The 23,004-nt window shown below is 42.0% G+C and overlaps 1 protein-coding gene across 2 annotated transcripts in view; it reads right to left on the reverse strand.

Moving 5' to 3' along the window:
- The window catches only part of NUAK1 (NUAK family kinase 1), a 47,239-nt gene that overhangs the window by 17,760 nt on the left and 6,475 nt on the right, over nucleotides 1–23,004 (reverse strand). For both annotated transcript variants that reach the window (XR_014226324.1, XM_082279690.1), the window contains exon 2: nucleotides 6,068–6,188. Coding sequence is in view for 1 of the 2 variants with exons in the window: in XM_082279690.1 (XP_082135816.1) it covers nucleotides 6,068–6,188 (121 nt within the window). In the remaining variant the exon portion in view is untranslated. The remainder of the gene's footprint in view (nucleotides 1–6,067; nucleotides 6,189–23,004) is intronic.

The following is a 23,004-nucleotide window of genomic DNA, read 5'->3' on the forward strand; positions in this document are numbered from 1 at the left end:
TTTTCTTTAAACTCCACCCTTAACTCTAATGTGTTTGTTTCTTTTTTAAAAGTGACAGAAAAAAATTCTATACTTCCAGACTGGTAATTGAACCCAAATCTGCTGACTTCAAAGTTTCTTAAAGAACATAAATGTGGAACTGGGAAAGAATTTCACTCCTCACTATCAAAGACACATCTGAGACAAAGTACATTTTGTAACACGAATAATCTGTCCCTCTTTTACAGGTTTTTCTACTACAGTAATAGTTCTTGCATATAATCTCTCCACTTATTTCCATTTAGAGGCTGTGAAATTATATCTATAGCCTTCCATTTTCCAAATAGTGCTGGTTGACCTCTTGCTCATCAGCACTCTTTTTTTTTAACCCTACTGCCAAATTCTTCCCTTTAGCTACACCAAAGCCACCTCCTCTGAAACTCATGGGACAAGTCTGACACCAAATGAGCATACTCACATTTCTTCATTGCTAAGATGTGCTTCACCCTAAAATTGTTGAAAGCCCAGATGGGCATGGTTTGCAAACATCAGTCAGAAAGATTTAATGGTACATTGTACGCCTCTCTATTAGTTCACTTTGGACTTAATTACTTCCAAAAAAAAAAAAAAAAAAATGCAGGCAGCTTTTGCCCTTCCTTCAAGCTTGTAGAATACTAAAGTCAGAGTGAGTGCTGAGGGGGGTGGATTTTTTCCCCCCCTAAAGGACTACCTCCTTGTGGGCTGATTCCGTTTGGTTTACATGTAACCCTGGGGTAAGGATTTTAGTTTGTTAGTTTAAGAGGGGCGGCCAATCTCTTCGCACTGGAGCCATTTGAATTCTCCTCATGCCTTTGCTCTCTATCAGAGCAATCTCCTAAATTAGTTCCAGTATGTTGACATTCCTTCCATCTGGTGTCTTTCCATTCAGCGGTATTTTTATTACTCTCCTAACAGCCGCAGACAGAAGTACCTTTCCACTGCTACAAAATGCTCTTTTATTAAAGGTCAGCCAAATCAAAAGAACAAGCTAGTTTGTTTTTAATTTTGGAGATGCAGACTAGAATAACCTTTTCATTCAGAAAATTCATGTATGACCCAATTACCTCACTTTTGTAATAAGGCTTCAATTATTCTTCAAAAAGACATGCAAGTACTGAAAAATGTCTTTTACCTTAGAAATTCAACCTGATTCAGCTTTTGTGTTCTTGACTGCTTTACAGCCCCTTGGCATAATTTTTGTTTAGTTGGTTTTTTTAGTAGTGGTAGTATTTTTTTACTGTTTTTAAGAGAGCATACAGCAGACATGAAAATATCCAGGTCCAGTGAGAAAACCACTTATATGCATACACATAAATTTATGCATATGCTTAATTATAATTGAAGATACCAAGATATAAAGTATGTGTTTTAATGCTACACTTGTGTTAAATTGTTTTCCTAAATTATGGCCTTATTCAGCCAAATTGTATCTCCTTTTAAATTAAAGGAACGTAGTTAAGATCCTGCAATAATCTTTTTAAATCAGACAGCATGCTATAATTTACTCCCCGGAGAGGAGATTAAATCAGCATGAGAACCATTATCCTTGGTGAGGTTGTTTCTCAAAGAGCAAGACTGAGGATATGCAGATTGTGATGGTTTGCTCTTTAAAAGGAAGGAAAAATGGCAGCTGCTAATTTGGCCACAATAACGTTACACTAATTGTCTTTGTTTCAGCAAAGAATAAAAGAGCTAACTCCCCTTTATTTAAATTATGATTAAAACTGTCAAGGAACTTCAGACAAGCAAATATTTACATTGCTACAGTAGGACTGTGTAAATGGGAAGATGGAAGTAAATTTCATCGCTGCGGGCAATCAGTTTGACATTTAAACTGGACCTGCCAGTGATCTCACGTTTGAGTTTATGTCATGTCCAATGAAGTGCTGTTTAGGTGATCACCCTGAAAGACAGGAAATTCATAAAGCTGGGGTATGGTAACTGAAGAGTTAAGTTTGTTTATTCTTGTTTCATTAGTATCTCCAGACACTTGAAATATTACTTGATGTTCTTGGTTGTTATCAACCGAAAACAATGAGAATAAAGCACTTGAAGGTCAAAAGCCTACATAATTAGAGGAAATCAATTAGAAATGTGGTTAAACAGTATCACTGCTGAAGTACTTTCTCTTGGCAAAAAAAAAAGAATCATTCCAGCTTTCCAACTTCCAACATTCTTGATTAAAGCCCAGTCACCCACGTGATGTTTTAATGGACTTGTGGCTTTTTCAGGTACTTTGCACACAGAAGGGGTGGGGTCGTTAGGCACCAAAGTTTGTTTTGATTATGTCTGAAAACCAGGAGATAGCAGAGGCTGGGACAGAGGCTGGGACTGCTCTGAACTGTCACAGCCTGAGATAGGTGACTGTTTTGCCGCCCTGGCCCCTGGCTGCCTGCCCCACCCCAGGTGCACACGCAGCTGACGGCGTGGGGCACTTGTCTGAGCTGGTGTTGCTGCAGGGATGCAGTTCCCTAGCAATGGCTCATGTCCACACACCTTAACAGCTGCCACAGAGGCAGATTTCTGACAGTGCAGCTGGTTTTGCTGATGATGTGGTGACTTGACTGACACAGCTCCCCACACTGGAGACAGGCCTGTGTGTGTGTGAAACACCAAGCGTGTTTATGTTTTGTTGCACGAAGTCTGGCACAAAATGTGAGATTGAGCACGTATTTGGCAAGTGCAGTGAGTATCCTGGAATATTATGCCACTGCTGTTACACACTGTCAGATTATCTCCCATTGCCTTTGGGGTCTGAAAGCAGAGCTGAACCAGTCTCCTGATTAAGCATGCAACCTAGCTCAAGCCATTGTGGACTGGGAGACACATGATGGAGAATCTCTCTGCTTTTTCTTAAGAGTACCAAAATGGCAACGTAGAAAACAAAAGTAAGAAGTGCATCTGACTTTGGAGATCCATATTTTGTGCCTTGTTAATGCAAAGGGTCCAGCATCTCTTATAAGCATTCTGGCCCCAATTCAGCAGAGTACTCGAGCCCTCACTTTCCTGAAGTTATTAGTTTACATTAATGCCATCATGTTCCACTGGCACCAAATTTTGATCCTAATATTTATTCATTCTTCAGGGAAGATCTTCAGTAAACTATTTCTGTTAGCTAACAGTCTATTCATTTTTAAGTGCATTTTGCAAGCGGGCAGACTTTTCTGTATGGTTATGCTGACCAAAGACAACTCTTTCAGCACAGAAACAGTTACATAGACAACTGTACTTCACACTACAAAGACTCAAGAGCTCACTCCTAAATGTACCAAGTGTAACTTCACCCTCATGATTGGCCCAACATGTGTTCAAATGTTTGCAGAATGTTCTTTCCCTGGTTTAACTTTTATAAAGTATTGCCAGATGAGGTAGATTTTGCACTCAAGCTACCCCTGGAAAAATATGTTAGCTCTTAAAGGCTTTATTATAAAATCCTGGAGTTTTCAAGGCAAAAAAGCAATAGGGCAGAGGAAGGGCGAGGGGCATGGGAGAGACAGATAGATGAATGGACAGAGGCATTATTCTATAAACTAAAATTTATGTGCTGAAATCAGAACACTGCCAGCAAAGCCAACTTCGTTTATCCAGTCCCTTTCAAGGAGTTTAAAGTCACTTAAAGAGCACTTCCCTCATAGCCACACTCGACAGATTGCCAATTACAGCCCTGCTGAGAGGATGGAATTTCTTTAGTCACAACTGTACATCTGCCCTGGCAGTAATGGGCAAGGTACGTGCCTTTTGATTAGGTTACAAAAAAGTACCTCTAAACTGGAAAGCTTTGTTTCCACACATCTGAATTTGCTTGGTATCAATAAAAAAGATAAGCTTGTGTTTACATCAAGTAGACAAATTCAGAGGTTAATTGCTATTAGCAGGAAGGTCAAAAGGATACCTAAACAAGGATCCTACTTAAGGAAAACACATGTTTGTAAATGCAATACAAAGAGCTTTCGAAGATATTACAGGGAGCCAGCATTGTCCATGCTAGGTATCTGTGCAACCTGGCACCTACTGAGAGAGCTGTCAGACGTGCAGTGGCAGTCTAAAAACCTACAGTAAAAATTTGTGAGAGAGCAGTAAAATATCTCTAGAGTGTCTTCAGTTTAAAAGTTAAGCATCTGATCTAAGTTAGTCAGCTAGATTCCAACAGGAGCCTCCAACATGTCATTTATCCCACTTACCTGAAAAAAATGTCTCCCAGGAGGGAGCCAACCACCCTGTGAAGATGCTGATCCCTCTTGACTAGAAAGGGACACTAGACTTGTAGCATACACCAACTGCAGAAATGTTGGATTGCTTAATTTTGGTGAGATTTGGCCCATCTCTTAGGATTTACTGACTTCAACATTTTGTGTCAGGGGATAGCAATATTATCACTCTTTATGCATCACTCAAGAGGAACAGCTATGTGTTTAAAATCCAACTTCAAGAGGATACAAATACTTCAGTCTTTCATGTAGTCCCTTAACTTCACTACAAGTACTCTTCAGCTTCAAGTGAAGCACATGCTCAAGGGTCCCTGAGCTCACACCCTCACCACTGGGCAGCTCCTGTAGGTTCAGCTGCACAACCATGCATCTTCCCAGTGCTACCATACCTAAGTTACAGCATTGGCTGCTACAGGCCAAATACTGACTCTTGACTGCTTGGAAAACACACCAGCACCTGACAGAGGTGCTCATTCTCCTCAGACAAGATGAACTCTCCATCATGGAGCTCAACTGGCTCTGCTGCAGAAGCACTGCTCCTCCCTCCACAGGGCCAAAGAGGGAAGTTTTGCTCCCACAGGACTTTAGTCTCTGCTTCCTAAAAATGCTGTAATCTTTTTCACTTTTACAAATGTTTTAACTCAGTAAAAACCATTTAAAGTAAGGATGAGAAGGGCAATTGGTCAAAGGACCACAGCATGCTTAATATTCTTTCTTCCTGAGTTCCCATCCACATTTGAAGTAACTTTTGTTCCATTTGCAACCCACATGCTGACACAGCATCCCTCCCCTTTTCTGTTTCCAGATCCTTTTATGAGTTTATTCAATAAAAAGACAGATACTCATCTCTTTTCAAGTACAAGAACATGCTTTTGAATAACTCAATATGCGATAGTGTAACAGTACGCCAAGACAGCCCTTGTTTTAATCAGTCATATCAACTCTCAGAGCAGAGCTGCCATAAACATCTTCTGCATTTACCTCACGGCTATGGAAATGTGTAGGGCTACATTCAGGCTTCCCATTCTGCATGGAGGAAAAGGGGTGATCCCCGGGGACAAGGCTGCCTGACCCAGGTCCCTCTGAACCTCTGGAATCCATGTTCCAGGTCCACCACGCAGCCTCCCTCCTTGCAGCACAGACCTTTTGGCTGGCATCTTTTAGCACATACATGGCCCGACCCGCCCAGCTAGTGCTGGGACATAAACAAACTGGCAAATCTTCCTAGCTGTGTCCCAGGAAGAAAGGAGGTAGAGGGAGAAGACAGGATAAGGAAACCGGAATGATAAGCCAGCCAGCAGACTGACAGGAAACTGTGCAGAGGTGGACAGGAAGCGCATGCTGGGATTCAGGGGGAAAAGCTGCAATGACAGAACTAGCAACTCTAATTGGTAGGGAAGGGACCCTACCAATTCTTACCCCTTGCCACTGTTCCAAAGAGCAGATAAAAGTAGTCCTGTGCAGTCCAGGGAAAGTAAAGCAAACGAGGACTGGTTCAGGGGTTGGGAACAGAAACGGACATCAGGCTGGTTCACGGGTGAGGGTGAAATGAAACTGAGCTGTCCAGAGGGAGCAAGGACGTGAGGTGATACATGCAACCATCTCCCACCTGCCATCAACACAGCGAACTCACACAAGAAGAAGCTCTTCCAAGCAAAGGGTTATGCATCTGTGAAACACTGGTAGCTCAGAGGGAAGGCAGGGCTCAAGGCAGTCTCGTTGGTAAGGGATGAGTTACACAAGGAGTAGGGGTTGGTTTGGTGCACGATCTCAAGAAACATGAACATCAGGTCTGCAAGAACGTAACACAGCAGTCAGAGAGGAAAATCACATTCACTAACCTTCATATATGGTGATGATATGAGGGTGGCTGAGGGATGACATGATCTCAATCTCCCGTCTGATGTGAACCATATCTTGTTCATCCTTAATTTTGTCCTTACGGATGGATTTTATTGCAACCTATAAATTCAGGAAATGAAGCATTATTTTTGGAACTGAACAGATGCATCTAATCCACTAAGAAGAGTTCAAAAAATAAATACAGATGTTAGATGTTGGCAGAACATGGAATGACCAAAACAAACCTTTAAAATACAAACCTCCATGCTCCAGCTCCCTCACCGTATAGCAATAAATACACTCTCATTACAGTAATGAGTGACATGAAGTTTTGGGCTCTTCAGGTCTTAGGACTTCACTGAGGGGGAACACAGCATCTTTTGGAATGATCTCTGGGCTAGCCTAAGCAGTCTCCTTATGCAAATGGTAAAACTCCCCAAGAGATTTTGATGGGAAGTACATTTGCTAAGACATGATTGCATCTGACAATTTTGAACAGAAACTTTGGCGACAATTTCTCTGAAAAAACTTTGAGATCTCTGACAGAACAGGGGCAGGGAATCCAGGGTGCCAATTACGTATTGATATCCATGTTAATACACAAAGGATCCCATTAACACAGGTTAGTCCATGGTTCTCTAAAGAAGGCAAACTCTTCAGGAGTTATGACTTATTCAAAAATCAGAAGAAATAAATCTTTGAAATTCACATCTAAACTCGTCCTCATATAAACCCAAGGCTTCAGGTCCTACACAACACTTACGCAATCACTGCAAAACCATATCCTTCCTGCATCCTTCCTCAATCAGCAAGCTTTTTTACAAGCATATCATGTAACTGGATAGCTTTCCAAAAGGCAGGGTGGGAACAGAGGAAGTGATAGCTGAACTTGAAATATAAATTCAAATTATAACAGTCCTTGTGACTGTGTGTATGTATGTTGCCTGTGAAAAAAGGGCTTATCTGAACACCCCCATAAATAGTCGTGGAGGTCATCTCATGCCCTATGAGAAACGCAGAAGGCAACAATGTAGAGAAGCTGGTGGAGAGGGAAGGTGAGGGCATTGTGCATACTGAATGGCAGCATGGCCTTTATTATACTCAATATTTACCCTGCATTGTTTTTTTAAGCTAGAGTTCAGGGAATAAATTATCAGCTAGCTTAAAATCAACAATACCTCTTTGAAGAACTTCACTGACCTGCTGAGATGACCACCCTTTTATGGGTAAACCAAAGTTGTGTCATTCTTTGCAGCCAACTACTGTGGACTTCTGCTGGGAAAACCTTTGTAAATCTATGATTTATGTTATTTCCCTAGTTACTCTAGAAAAAAAAAAAATTCACTGCCTACTTCAGTAATTGCAAGTGGCATGACCAGTACTGTTTTCATTATATGATGTAACATTGAGGATATTGAAGAAAGAAGAGAAAAACTTACAATATTATAAAATTGAAATGTACATAAACAGGAGCCAGTTTAAAGGATCAGGTTTCCTACAAAGCCTTCAACTCTGAAAAGCAACATTGTTCAAAAAAGCATTAAGCACATGCCCCATACCCTTGAATTCCCAAAGACTGCTGCACATGCTTAAAATTAAGCTCTTGCTCAAGTGCTTCCCTACCTTGGTACAGCAGAACAAAAAGAAGACAAGGGACAAAATGATTTGCATGTTAACCAAAACCATTCTTTTTTTCCTCTTGACCCAAATATTTGGAATAGAGATTTTAAAAGTAACAGCATAGCTACAATCTTATTTACATGGCACATATTTCTAGAAAAGGTAATACAACAGATCTTAATTGAATGAGTGACCAAGATAGTCTCCAAGTAATTCTAGAGATGGAAAAGGCAACCAGCTCTAAAGATGACACTGGATTTTTCCCCTTCCCACGTTTGCACTGGGACTGACTGCAAATGCAAATACACTCTGTATACAGAAGGATGTGGGTGGCTCTTGGAGCAGTATGTGCATTCCTGCAAGAAATAAATATAGACATGGGTAAAAACACATTTTTTATTAAAAGACAGCCTTGTACTTGGCTCTGAGGAAGAATTTAAGAAGGGTTTCATTGTCAAATATACAACGGGGAGCAAATTCTTCGCCATTCACAACTGGTAAAGTAATAACGGCAGCCCAGAGGACATGCCAATCTCCTGCTAACTTGACTGTGTGCTCCACATACAGGACTTTTGCACATCTACCCATAACTACTGCAACTTGCCTCTGTGGAATAATTGTATATAAGAAAACATATTTTTAGGTATAAAAATGCAAATGTGATTGAAAAGTGTCGTGGCACTTTATAAATATATGTTTGTATTAATATTCTAATGCAAACAGATGTGTTGCCTGGGAACATATTTTGTAACAGGACCAGAGAGTTTACAGTCTCACAGCCCATGCTGGAAAGTGGTTAAGGCACTTCAATTTATAGAGGCTGTTCCTAGAAGTTTACCCAAATTTCAAAGATGGTACTTAAGCTCTCCTGAAAGCATCACTTCCCAGTAGCAGGGGTAAAATTCAAGAACCCAGCCAAAGTACTTGGGATTTTGTCAGTGACATCCAGGCTGCAACATCTCATCCCAATGTAAGGAAAGAATACATGCTGAACACATCTCTTGGGTTTTAACATTCAAGACTTTCTCTTCCCTCACTCAGTTCCTTCAGATCATGGTGACCAGCACTTGGAAACAAGGAAAGACAATTGGCAGGTGTGAAATATCTTTACTCCAGTGGTGTCAGTGAAGCCAGGGCAGCTCCAAGCACCCACCTGCCCACAGTCAGACTATCCCCTGCAATCCTGACAAACAGTAAGAGCGCTGTGCGGGAGGCAGTGCCCCTGGTACATCACCAGTACAAGCACTCATACGTAAGTAAGGTTTACTCACATGCACTAACAAAGTATTATCACTGTCTATTTGCACAGCACACAAGCTGTAGCCATTTATTAGTTAAGGTTTGACAGGCAAGTGGTGGAACAGCACAATTTATCTGCCTTCAGAAGATGAGGAAATCGAAACAGAAAGCCAACATGACTCCTAAAGGAAACAAGGACAATAGCATCTCAGAAATTGCTGCCTGCCTCTCCCTCCCAAACTGTGCAATACACCACAGAAGTGCCTTGTTCAACAAACCATCTGGCTACTAAAGGATGATTTCTGATACCTTTCCTCATGTTCAATTGCTATTTTTCTCCTCAGAAAGGGCATCAGGAAAGTGAAAGGTTCAAAGGCATCTCAACAAACACTTTTCACCCCATGCCATCTGCCTGATGGCCTGCACAATCCCCCAGTGGATAAGTTCCACATTTCAAAGGCTACCAGGATTGCACAGTCTTGCTGGTGACCTGGTCCGAAAGGCCAAACAGAGAGTGATTGGTGTCAGCAGATTGTCACAGTCAGAGGTGGCATCCCAAAGCAGGATTAGCAGAGCAGGACAGCATTCATTCTAGCTCTTCCCTTCTAAGAAAGGGATTTCTGCCAGTCAGGTGTCTTTTACCTGCACCAGTCTGCTCAGACCATGTCAGCAAGAATACTTGGGCTCAAGTCTACAGACGTGAAAAAACCAACACAAACAAGAAAGTAGCCCAGTTGGGCTTTATTCAGTATTTCACAGAAACATTACAAATCCCAATTGCATTCTAGGCATTTATTACATGTTCCATTGTTTTCATATCTCTGAGCAAAATAAGACCCCTAGCTGTATGTTACGGTGTCGGACTGTAAAACAAGCCTCTCTTCCAGGTATTCTAAAGTATCAGTAATGTAACTTCTTTCATGAAATGTATTTCTTTCAGAAATATATTCCAGAAAATACATTTTCAAAGTGCGCTTATGCTTTTAACACCAGACAGAGCTGGCTCAATTTTTCTAAACCCCACTTACAGGACTGCTGCATGATGAACCTGAATAACTTCAGCATAATAGGAAATAATGTCAATGGAGAAATACATTATGAAAGAACTTGTTTGTTCATTCTTAAGGTCCTTTTCTTTCTTTTTTTTCTAGCCTGCTTTCTTGCTTTCTCTGAAAGCAGTGGCTTCACTGTGTGCAACATCAAAATTTATTAAGGGTCACAGCCTATGAATCAAGAGTACAAAAAAAGCAACATGCTTTTTTACATCAGCTACATTAACTACTCCAAATATTCCATCTCAATATCTGCAGAGAAAGCGCTGTTAGTCCCTGTGGTACTCTCAAAACACTGTACTTTTACCTCCACCACGCTTTCTCAATATATTTTACTGGGTTTAAGACTTAGATAATTTAATTATAGTATTTTTAGTAACACTACTAGTGGAGGAATTTGTATTTTTCCTAGCTTCTTGTCTTAATGAGAATTTCAGATAACTCGAAGACCTTGCACTCAGAGAGAGTAACATATCAGATTCCTAATAATGAAATCTAAAGCCTCTCACCCCAACAAAACAGGTTCAAGTTCACCCAAAGCCCCTATAGACACAGTATCCAATCTGGCAAAACACTTTAGCACATGCCTAACTTCACACATGTGAGCAGGCCTTTGACTTTTGTGGGACAGCTCACACATGCAAAGCTAAATACATGCATAAGCACCAAGGTCACAGCTCAAAACTCGGCCATGTGATGTTTCCCTCTGAGGCTCATTACTGGCTGTGTGCACCAAAACCATCCCCAGTATCTTCTGCAGCTCTGATGGCTGCATGGTCCCACATGTGGGGTCAGAGGGATGAAACCACCTCCACCTGAACTGCCAGTTCTGGTACCAGTTTCTGCTCAGAAGCAGGTAAAGAGAACACCCTCTCCAAAATCTATGGCACAAGGGAGAGAAAGCAAGGGTTGTGAGCCTGTAATATTGCAAGGCACTTCCAAACTGCTCTGCACAAGCACAGCCCCAGCTTCATAGCTGCTCTGCCTTCCAGAAGCAGATAGGAAAGAGGGAGCACAGCTTTTGGCTTCCCATCCCCTCGTGAGTCAGCTTGCAGAGTGTGCTGGGCAGGAAGCGTAGAGAAATAAATTGCTTTCTTCAAGGTTGCAATAAATTACTGGTTTCCATTTGCTGGAAAGAGGATTTATACTCACTCTCTGAACTGGTGTAGGGAGATTATAAAGTATTTTCCAACACACTTCGTGCTTCTTTGCTTTTGTTTCATACAAATAACTGGAATTCAACTATAAATACTTCAAAAGTATGACAGTTGCAAAGGTTTCTGTACATTCAGTCCTATCTGTGAGAGAATGTCTTTCTTCCTTCTCAAGCTTCTTGGCCTCTTAGCAGTTAAATGGGTGGAATCTATTTTTGCAGAGCCTGATCAAGACCACTGCGTGCAGAAAAGCATCTCCAAGTCTAAGCATCTTGCAAAGGGCATGGTAGGCAGTAGGTGCCCATTTCCATATCAAATCTCCGTGTCTGCTGAGTCACTGCTGGCATCATCATTTATGGCATGAGCCAAAAAAAGCTGTATTTTCATCAAAGGGAAAATCTGTTTCACTTGATTTCAGGAAGTTGGTTCATGTATTTGTTTTAATCTAATGAACCTAAGTTTGCCTCATTTCCAGCTGAGTTGTGTGAATATAACAAAGGTAGAACTAGCCACAGTGCAGTCACAGATTTTTAAGTTGGTGAGTGCTGTAGCTGAGCCTCACTACTTAAATGCCACAAACCACTGACCCTTCCCCAGCAACTCCTGCATGCAGTACATTCAGACCCACTGAAAACAATCTTCCACTCTCTATTATCTACCAAGGCTATTTTCAGGACCATAGTGAGATATGAACTGCTTTTTTCCACCAAGGGAGGCTGTGACTTTTAAGCTGGTTCCAGCACTGGTACATACCACCCATGCTCGAACAAATTCCAATGGGCTCTTGCAATAGTATTGTGGAGAGTCAAAAAACCAGCATCAGGACAGAGAGTGAAGTTCCCTGAGTAAAGGGAAACCAGCTTGTTGCCACTGAGCAATGTGTCAGAAAAGAAGTTTAAAGAAAATTACTAATTTTTTTGGGGGGGTGAAGAGGGAGGGGAAGGTTAAATACACATAAACCTCTCCTTTCTGAAAGCTGTGAACTAAATTCATCCCCACCCAGCAATGGGAAGTGGGTGAGCCCAGCCGGTTTCACAGCTCTGCTTCCTTTCTTTGAGACTTGAAGGTGGGAAGTGCAACGTGCCAAGGGCCAAAGGGGTGTGGAGGTAAAGAATAGGTTGATCAACCAGGGGAGGAAGAGAAAGGGAAAGCGGAGGATGTTTGGGGGTGGGGAGGGAAAAGGTACATTGTTCTTTCTCCAGCTCCACAGAGCCAAGCAAGAAAGAATAAAGTCTGGCACCATATAATGTTTTTTCCAGGGGAGTCTCTGCATATGGCTCTTGGCCCAGACATCACCAACCCAAGAGGAAAAGAAACAAAGCTATGAAATTGTGTGGTCCCTGAGGTGGCTGCAATCAAATGATAAGGAGGGGGATGCTGATAATGCAGTTGCATTGAAATGGCACTTCCAGAAGTTGCACAAAGGAGAAAAAGGAAAGGCAGGGGATGGGCTGAATAACTGTCTATCTGGCCTCTGGACCTTCCAGGTGGGAAGAAGGAGCCATGGACAGATATTCCTACAGGGAAGTAAAGCATCCAAAGGGTTCTCCAAGAGTATTCTTATGAAGACTTCTTTTTGTAAGCCTCCTCCCACATGATTATATCTTTGCAGTGTCCATTTGCTGAAAAAAAGCTACCTTGAGACTCCAACCCTGGGCCAGATGCAGTACTAAAGAGCATCATGCAGGATGTGTAATTCTAGGAACAAGCTTCTGCCCAGTCACAGAAAACATTTCATGCAGTCACTGAAAAGTTGGGACAAAAGGCCACTGTGAGTGTAAGCAAAATTAGTGCCTGGCGTCGTGCAATCTGCTAACACATCTCTGAGAGCTCTCCCTTTCAGGGAAAGAGTAAGGTTGACACAGTGCCATTGTTTTGGAGATTGTTAGTTTTCACATCCTAAAAGCCAGATCATCTCCATGGTGATACTGCCTGGGAGACAAGCATTCAACAAAATCCTTATTAATTATTTATCAGGAGCCCAGCTCTGTTGTTTGATACGTGGGCAAACTATGCAGTAATCGAGGGAGTTGCTCAAAGCAATAACCAGCGCCATCTGCACCCAAGTGAGCCTTTGCTGATTTAAATCTCAGCTTCTGCTCATTACTTTGTTTCATCACATGTTTGTTCATGTCATGGATGTTACCAAGGACAAAACACTGTTATTGTTGTTGCAAAGCCAGCAGCTGCACACTTAAAGGGCAAGGATACACGTGCCTTGATGCACCTCTCAGGTTCATGTGCTTGTATGAGGTAAAGGTATTTTTTATAGCTGCCCCACTCTGCATGGCAACAGCATATAGCAAACATCTGCATCTCCCTGTTTCATTCCCCTCTTCACAATGTACCAGACAGATTATATTTATAAAAACCAAAGCTGATATCACTACTTGTAGAGAAACTCACTCTTGTGCCAAGGCACTAGAAGTCCCAAGTCGGTGTGATAAATGTTAAATCAAAATTCTATATGCATAAGCTGAGGCACAATGTGACACTGTCTCTGGGAGAATGAAGGTATGATTACCTCAGGTTTAATTTTCCTTTTCTAGTTCTGCTGGACATAGTTGCTGCTATCATATCATAAATGATGATTCACCAAGTGGGGAAGAGGAATTAACTATTCACGAACACTCAGCAAGAGAATTATATATCCTCTCTAGTTCGCTTTTATTCACAGAGAAAGATGTCTGTGGAATCAAGTTTTAATGAGCAGTAGAAGCTACCAGATGAACACATTTATACTGTACATATATAAAGTGGGTGCCAGGAGGAACATCAACACCCTTCCTCCACTTCTTTCCTCACCCCCGCATACGGTGTTTGTTATCAAGATTTGTGAGCACATTTCCTGAGTAACTACTGCCTCACTGGGAAACTTGCATCCCTTCATTGTCTGGTACCTGCTACCCTCATCTATGTATAAAAAGCCTGGCATATTTACACCATGCATTCTCTGACAAATTTCCCTGGCAGACCTTTCTTCATTCAATACTGAGAATCCTTGCCTCAAGCCATGTATGTCAAAAATATACTAAAAAACTTCTCCCTTCCCGAAAGTTTTTTACACCACATTACTGAAGTCCCAAGTTATAGCACTGTTCAATTCTAGAAGAAAGATCCTACCAATAACCACCATCCCTAGCAATAATGATGTGTTTCCCATAGTGCTGCTTCAAGTTGCCCCTTCTTACCCCTCGCCACTGTTCCAATAGCATGCTACCACAAATCTGCATCCACTTCAACTCTCCCTGATCCACAGTAAAACAAATTTGCTGTGGTAGGAGCAGAGGTTGCAGAGGATTTGTTGAAAAGCAGAGATCTGACGTGACCAGGTTATTAAAGATGTTTGCAGCTGTGGCCTGCCAGTACTGAAGCCCAAGGCTAGTCTGGCGTCCTGGAAGAGACCCTATCATCTGCAGACTTCACCTTCCTGGAGAAAAGAGTTCTGCTTAAATTTTTTCTAATACACTTCTAAATGTAACTCCATATCCTCCATATCATGCACAGATCGATGGAAGACCATCTGCTTTCCAACGTCTAATAACTCACAAATATCCCATCCAACTACCTTCAAACTTTCAAGAAAAGTTCATGCTTTGGCACATAAGAAATTGTATCTGGAAAGAAACCGGGGTAAGGGATTTCCCCGAGGCAATGGATGTTCATAACTGTAATTAAGAAGAAAAAAATGCTTTACAGCCTCAACTATGGATCATTCTCCTTAATAGATGTTAACCAGCACTGAATGCCACATTCACTGAAAAGATGAAAACTGCATTTACAGTTAACTTCTAGTGAAGTTGCCAAGCAGATGTTTATTTTTGGCTTCCACATTTACTAAAGCCAAATGCTACACTGAGTTGGGATTTCACAAAGTCTAATTGCTTTTCTTCCAGGTTACAATTTTGTTGGAACCAAAAAGGGGGAAAATAAGGAAGGGGGAAAAAAAGCAGGAAAAAAAGCGCTGACTTCACTTTAAAGTAGGAAAAAAACTGGTAGCATCCGTTTCTATCATGTCTGTTTATATCATAGTTTAAATGAGGTTAGAATTGTGCAATCATTATTGATCAACTTCCAAACACAGCATAGCTCCATCCAGCACATGTGCAAAAGAGGAAAAGTCACTGAAAGCAAATCCTGTGTCAGTCAGTCTTTTAACTTCTGCAAGTCTGTGTGCAGACTGTTTAGCACTAATTAAATTACTGGCAAGTCAGGATAAAGAGGAGTGAAAGAATTCACAAGCCCCAAGTTTACCGTTCTCAATGTTACATGGGTATTACAGATCCACTCTCCAAAAACTGGAAGATAGATTTCACAGTAATTTTGAGGCTTGATCTCACAGCTACCACAGCTGCTGATGTAATGCAAAATGCTAACCTGAGGCAGCAGAGAGGGACTTTAATTCAATGTTGTTTTTTCATTGTGAATAAGCAGTGAACCACACTGAAGTAATCCTCCAAAGTAGGAGCACACACTGTTCAAGGCATCAATTTGGGGATGGAACACAAAACCAAGATCTTGGCTATGTTGTTATAAAAAACCCTTTATGACTTTCTCAAGAAGACAGGTATAAAGCCCTGTTACCTGGATCTAGTTCCAACTTGAAAACTAAAAAGCCTCCTGAAATTCCTCCAATAATTTAAATTGGAAATGGGGTTATTCACACCCTCTAAGTAACTGCTGCAAACTGTTACAATGTGCTGCTAAATAATGGTAACCTCAGCAGTTACCAGAGTCTCTAAAGTGATTTTACAGGTTTAGGCGAAAGGTACTACATCAGTGCAAGGCTGTAATTCACATTAAACAAGGAAGAGGGTTAGACACTGTTTGAACTCTTAGAACCATTTTTTTCCCAATAAGCCACCTCGCAGCACATTTTCATTCATTGGTACGTTCTGCCTGAGAAAACTGTGGATAAAGAAATGTAACTCGGCTTATTCTCTTTTTTTCACTGAAGCTTCTGTAAGTTCAGAGAAACCTCAGAACCACTGAGACCTTTGCACATCTTTACAGTGCCTCTTCCACCACAAATGTGAAGTCAGCTGGTATTGTATGGATCTTTTGATTTTGCTCTCTGGTTCTGCAGTCCTTCAGAGAAAAAAAGGAAGTGCTATTTCACCATGAGAATTACAATAGCACAAGGAAAACTTGGGAAGAGTCTTTTTAAAAAGAAATGTCTGTACTTTCATGCACCACAGTGCTCATTAAAACCCAACACCATACTGTTTGACTACCTCAAATTCCTAATTAACAGAATGGAATTTTGAAGTCTGGAGAGACTTTTAAAGTTGAACTTACAGACTTTAGTCTTTTGGATTAACATTGATGAGCAAGGATTCATTGTGCAAAGATGGTGGGCCACAGGAATTATATGAAGGTGCACAGATGTGTTTAAACAGCACAGATGGAAGGGTTAATGATGCAGAACTATCAGAAGCACCTGTATCTAGTATACTTTTCTAAACTGATCTAAGGTGGATCAAAATATAAACACCACATCCTGGTGGGAATCTAGCAAACCATAAACCCACATCCTATCTGGAAAAATACTCTCGGAAAACAAAAAGATTGGCAATCATGTATCAAAGCCTCACCCAGATTATTTTGCTCCAGGGCTTACAGATCGCTTTGCAATATTAAATTTGTTTTTGTTAAAGCACTGCTTCAGTATTACATTGTTCTGCCTGGACATTACCTATTTAATGGTCCCTTCTGGGAAGGGACCGTCTTACAATTTATGACCAAGTGTGGTGGAATTACTACAGCGGGAGGAAAGGAGTTTGCTAAGATTTCTTCCCCATCCGTCTCTGATTTCTGAGACATATTTATACCCCTGAAGGTAGAGGAACCTCCTGTTGTTCCCTTCTATTTATTGAAAGTAAATCACCAGGGCCACCCTAATGGCTCAGTGGAGAGAGTAACACAGGAACAGGAACACTCTTGCTCCCTGCAGCCAGTTGGGCTTAGAATGGATGTGAGAGGGTGAGGAATAAATTACGCTTTCCTACAATTAAGTGGCTGGCGATCCAGCAATTCTGCAGCCTTAAATGCATAATTTCAGCTTCATAATTTCAGCTTCCTCGGCTAGAAGAGGAGTTCACAACTGCAGGCAGTTGTTCTAAGTAGTTAGGAGACTTAGCTTTGGAGGGGAGAAAGCGCAAAGCAATTATTTTTCAGGATGGAAAGCTTTTGCCTAAGAACTCCCCCAGACCCTGCAAGCTCCAGGACTGTTGCCCCCTTCTTCAACACGCACAAACACCTTTTTTGGCACGTGTTTTGGCTGGAGTCAGTTGAACAAGCGAGAGTTAGAACTCATGTTTCTGGGATCCCCTTGCCAGAAGCTAAGCTGTTGGGTAGTGTAACAACAGCAGCCCAGGCTTCCCACTTCACCCTGCCAATGACCTTCGCACAGACTTGGACATACCCCCTTCCTCAGAGTGAGGAGCAATTCCCTCTCATGCTGCTCAGTCCAGAAACTCATCTCAGCAAATACCACAAATCATGTCAGACCGAGCAGGACTATTAAAGCAGTGCTGCATAATGTGCATTGCTGTCCACAAGGGACCGGACCAAGAGGCTGCCTAACCCACTTTGTTTAACATTTAGTTAAACAATCCTGAAAGGGGAAGCTGCATTGCTACTCTGGAAATTACAACTTTAATCTTATTTGAACCACGCATTCCTCAGGTTAACTGCAGAAATAATTTAAGAACCAACTCCCAAATAAGACATTTTTCTGTATTTCCTACATTTCTTGGAAGTATATTATTTCCAATGCTGTGAAGCCAAAGCAGACTTACTAATTTACCCAGGTTGAAGTTCTTCCAGTAGCCCCAATAAACTCTAATGTCAGGCTAATTACATGCATTTCACCAGTTTTGCATTTTCACATTGCTCAAAGCAACACCACACAACACCAGTGGAACATTGATCATTTCCAACTCAACCCCACAAACCATTCGCGCATGTTGCATTCATCGCTCACTCGCACTGCATTGCCCATGGCAGAAATCCATAGTGCTTCCTTGAAAACAGAGCAAGCTTCATTTCCCTTCCTCAGGCATGCTTTAATACAGCTCTGAGATGCCAGCTTTTACTGGGTTATTTAAACAGCATTTAGAGTTTTGCTGGGCAGATAAGAAGAATAACTTGGGTGTGCAGTAAAACAAAGATATAGCTGTTTGTGCCAAACATTCAGTTTATGGCAATACTTCATAGGAATTATTCCCCATAACAACTGAACTGTCATATCCTACAACTACATCCCAGGCAACCTCCCAGCTGAACTCACTACGGCTGCTGTCTGATGTGCTCTACATACAAACACCCAGAACTAACCAGATGTTCTCTATGTAAAACATTTGGTTTGAAACACGCAGCACTTCTTTCCAAAAATCCATTACATTTGTTTAATGGACTTGCACAGTTCAACTAAAATATCCTGGAGCAGACATTTGACTGCAACTCTACTCTACAAGCCCCATCTGCAAAAAGAAAAAAAAAAAGAAAGAAAAAGCAAATGAGAATGCTTTGCATGATTTATGCTGTCTTTATGATCAGCCAGTTCATAAAATACAAGCTCTGCTCTACAGACAATAACACAAATCGCTTTCAAGTGTATTGTTTAGTCCTTGCCTGTGTTAAGCAAATATTTCAATGGAAACAAAGGGCCGAACTCGACTCTTCAGCTTACAAGTGTTAATGCAACTGAGAGCAGCATTTTACCCACATGCATAACAGGGGATGCAATTTTTTTTGTTTTATGCTCAGAGTGAGTGAGTAATGACATCCAATAATGATAACCAGTTACATTCACGGTTGCAGAGTTTTCCTTTCATCCAAGAAAGGCTTGAAGGAGGTTGAAGTACAGCATGAAATCCTTCTCCCTGATGAATTCCTTGTGAGCAATGCAAAACCCACAACGAGGCCTATCACAGGTTCCCTTAGACTGCGTTTACATAATAAAATGCCAGACAGAATGGGAGAATACTTTGTTTTACTGAAACAGAGAGCCCAGTAGAAAACTCTCCAACTGTACACAGAAAAAAACCCTGTAACTGAAAAGGATGGCTAGTCTCTGGCCTGGATGCAAATGCACTGCACAGTCCAGGTAAAGGCCCTCATTCCTCCCAGGCTGTGCTGACACAACAGTGACCAAGTTGTATCAAGTGGTGCTCAATAGTGGTGAGCTGTCTCCAAGGCACAAAAGATGGTGGGCTTTTGAAAAATTGGCACCATCCCTGCAAAGTATGACTATAGCCATGGAAGAGGATATTCATTTTAAGAGCAATTTTCCTAAGATGGTTATACCCACACAAGGAATGGCTCAGCACAGTGCTAGAGCTGTGGTCGACCTCGGTTCTCCCCGTGGCTCCACCACAGACTTTCTGGATAAACCTCAGGGAAACCACTCACCTCCTGGACGTCCAAAGAATAGCTCTAACAACTGGCTCCTATAGGAATTGGAGCTTAAACACACAGATCACCATTTAATTATTTCACCTCATTTTGGCACCCTGAAGAGAATAAAAACATGACAAAGGAAGTAGCATGAAGGATGCTATTCCTCATGTATAGTCCTGATTAAAAATGTGTCTTCCCAAGAGGGCAATGTGAATGTCTCTTAGTTACATCCCTACACAGGTCAGCTAAGCCTGCATTGCCTCCAGCAGGTATTTACAGGAATTTTCCAGGTTCCAGGCCAAATGGCATTAGAGCATGCACCAGAAGGGAAGGTGCACTCTCCCCTCTTCTCCTCCCAAAGGCTATTTTATTTCCTCACACCAAAACAACAGCCTGCAGCTCTGCCCTGCTGAATCCTCTTCGTCAGGTGTCCCCAGGTATCTCCAGGCGCCTTCGCTCCTCCTGCCTGAGCTGCACTCTGCTGGGGAAGCCATAATGCTTGATTTGTGCAGAGTGGCAAAAATATGCAAATAAGTGACAGCTCTGAACACGTGCCTTGGAACTGTTTCTTTAACAAATGCTTTGCTGTCTTCCCCTGTCAGACTTGTGTGCAAAGGATTTAACCTTTCTGTGTCAACAGCAAAGCACCATTTAACAAAAAAGAACATTTATTTAGTTACCACACAGCTCAAAAAGGTATTTATACCCAACCCTCATTGCTATCTTTTGTGATTAAAAAAATATTCACACTCATTTTTAAAATAACACTTGTACCTCAAATAAAGGGAGATATCTTTTACCATCAGGCATTTAATACAGATTAGAAATATCAGCAGAGATCAAATGCCTTATTGTGTACAGGAAACATGATATGAAGGCTTTGAGATCTCCATCAACAGCAGGACCCCAATTCTTCTGATCTACCCAGGAATAGCTAAATTTAGTCCCTGAACTCAGTATTTTTTCACAGGAACAATTTTTTTTTTTCTTAAGCCTAATGTCCCTTAACTAGTGTCATTATTCTGAGGCAGTGCTGCACAAGACCAAACACGCTGACGCAGCTCCATGGCCCAGCCAGACATTAGGATAATTGCAAGTCCCTCAAGCCGCCAGACCTCAGAACAAAGACACTGCTCCAGCCTTAAGTCGTCCCACATGCGGCTGCTGCATCAGAGTAGCCGAGGGGCTCTGGGATCACCACAGGACAACGTTCCCCAGGAAGGCAAGGCAACAGGAGAAGCACAGACTGCCAGGCACTGATGCTTTGTCACAGAGGCAGCCAGCCACATACAAGGTGCAGCAGACCTTCCCATTCACCAGGCTGGCATCCCAGGGACCCAACAGCAAGGGCTCTTGGGCACCATGCTGAAGGCATGGTGAGGTGAAGTGGAACATGCTGACAGTGAGAAGGGAAGGCTGAGAAGGAATCCAGAAATTAAGTTACATTAGGTGCATGTTAAACTCAGCAACCTCAGCTGTCTTCTTAACACATAAAAACAAGATCTGCATTTATTTTGTGATTTTTGCATTCATCTACAACTGGCTGGGATGGTTTCACACATGCCAGCCATGCCAATCCCTTGTCCCACAGCTGCTCTCTGACTGGGTTTTTTTTCAAATGAAAGGAACCACAGAGCCTGGAAAAATCCATACTTGAGCAAGACCCAGGACTTCCATCACATCATGGATCAGTGGCAGCTTTAAGGACTAATGGCTCACAAACCATCAGAGCTAAGCAAGTCCCATCCATCTTCGGAGAGCTGAGGGACATAATGAGCTTATACCATGCAATAGTTTAACAGACTGAATTGAGGATTGGCCCATGGTCTACAGTTCAAAATATAGAAATTACTGAGCTCGAATAAGAGTAAAGAACAATGGAAGAGCAAGGGATGGCTACAAGCTTGCCCCCTCCATGCTTTGCAGCACACAGCAAAGGTTACAGGAGGGCCTCCACGTCGACTGAACATCTGGCATTTTTGGTGTGGGTCCAGGATGTTTGATGGGTATGGCCAGACACAGTATGCACACAGAGTACCTCACCCAGCCTCCGAGTGTTCAAAGGTCTAGGATCCCCTAATTTATACAACGTACTATGCTGCCTGTGAAGACACGGTGATAAATATATTCTGTTTAAAAGCAGATACTTCTCAAATCATAACTTGCAGATGCTTGAAGTCTTTCATGTGGGTAAGACAAATGAGAGCCACAGAGACTGATTTTGTAGCCAGGGAGTACAGGAAGCAACAGCAGGAGAACACTATTGAAAGCCTGGATACACTTATGGCTTTAATGAATTGGTCATCAAATATAACAACACACATATGCAGTTTTACCTTGCTTTGTAGTTCGCTCCCCGCCCTCCCCAGCTATTCCCCATATATCTAGCAAAGTGGAAATTATTTTGAGTTTAGTTTATTAAATGGACACACATGGTACTCACATCTGCTGGAAGATATTTGAGGGAAACGCTGACAAATATCATTTACATATTTAGTTGGAGACCTTTTCATCTGAGACATTTCCTCTGACATATCAACTATCCTAAGTACATCGACCCATCAGTGCTAATGACAAGAGGTTTTTCTATAAAGTGTCTGGTGCACACCTGGGCAATTTAGGGACAAATCCTAACTTATGGAGGAGGCAAAAAGAACATTCTTTGTAGGTCAGAGATGCCCATGCCAATGTGCCCATCACTGGTGGCATGCAAACCATCAACACAGAACACCCGAGCTGGGCACTGGCTGAAGCCTCCAGCCTTACCCAGGTCAGGAGTTGCTGAGGCTCTGGCCAGCACACAGAGGAGCCACCACTGGGTTTAGTTATCCATGCTGTGAGCTCCTATCCCACCCCAAGCCTGGAGGCAGACCTGCACCTCTGGCTTCAGCAGATCATTCAGAGCTGTGGCAGAAAACATTGTTTCGTCCCGCTTTGTACAGGAAAACATACAAGACAACAGTAAGGGGAACAGTGTCCTATTGAGAGGAGCATGGCTGCACAGCAAGAGGAGGTGCTTTGGTGTCAGCATCCCAGCTCATGTAGATAGAGAGCACCTAAGCATGGTACAGGAGGCAGAGACTAGAACCAGGCAGATGCCCATGTCAAATCAAAGGTCATCAACTAATTTCCAAATGCCTGGTATGCAGGTTTTGGAAACGTGTCCCACATGCTCTACATTTGGATAACCATGGCTGTACACTCCTTCACCTGCTGGTGTTCAAGGCTGATATATGTAGAGCATTCATCATCCTTCCTTGGCACTGTTGTGGCCACCGTGTGCCTCCTCCCAATTCCTCACTCCAGCAAAGACTCTCTAGTTACTTATTTACCAGACAAAACACAGACTAACTACAGACACAGTTCTGTAAAGAATAAACAATTGTTCAAAAGAACTGCACATTCCACACGGTTTTATTCAACATGTATGACCCCGAACCACAATATATACAATAATTGTCTCCACAT

This window comes from Coloeus monedula, assembly GCF_965178545.1.
Source record: "Coloeus monedula genome assembly, chromosome: 4".
Classification (NCBI taxonomy): domain Eukaryota; kingdom Metazoa; phylum Chordata; class Aves; order Passeriformes; family Corvidae; genus Coloeus; species Coloeus monedula.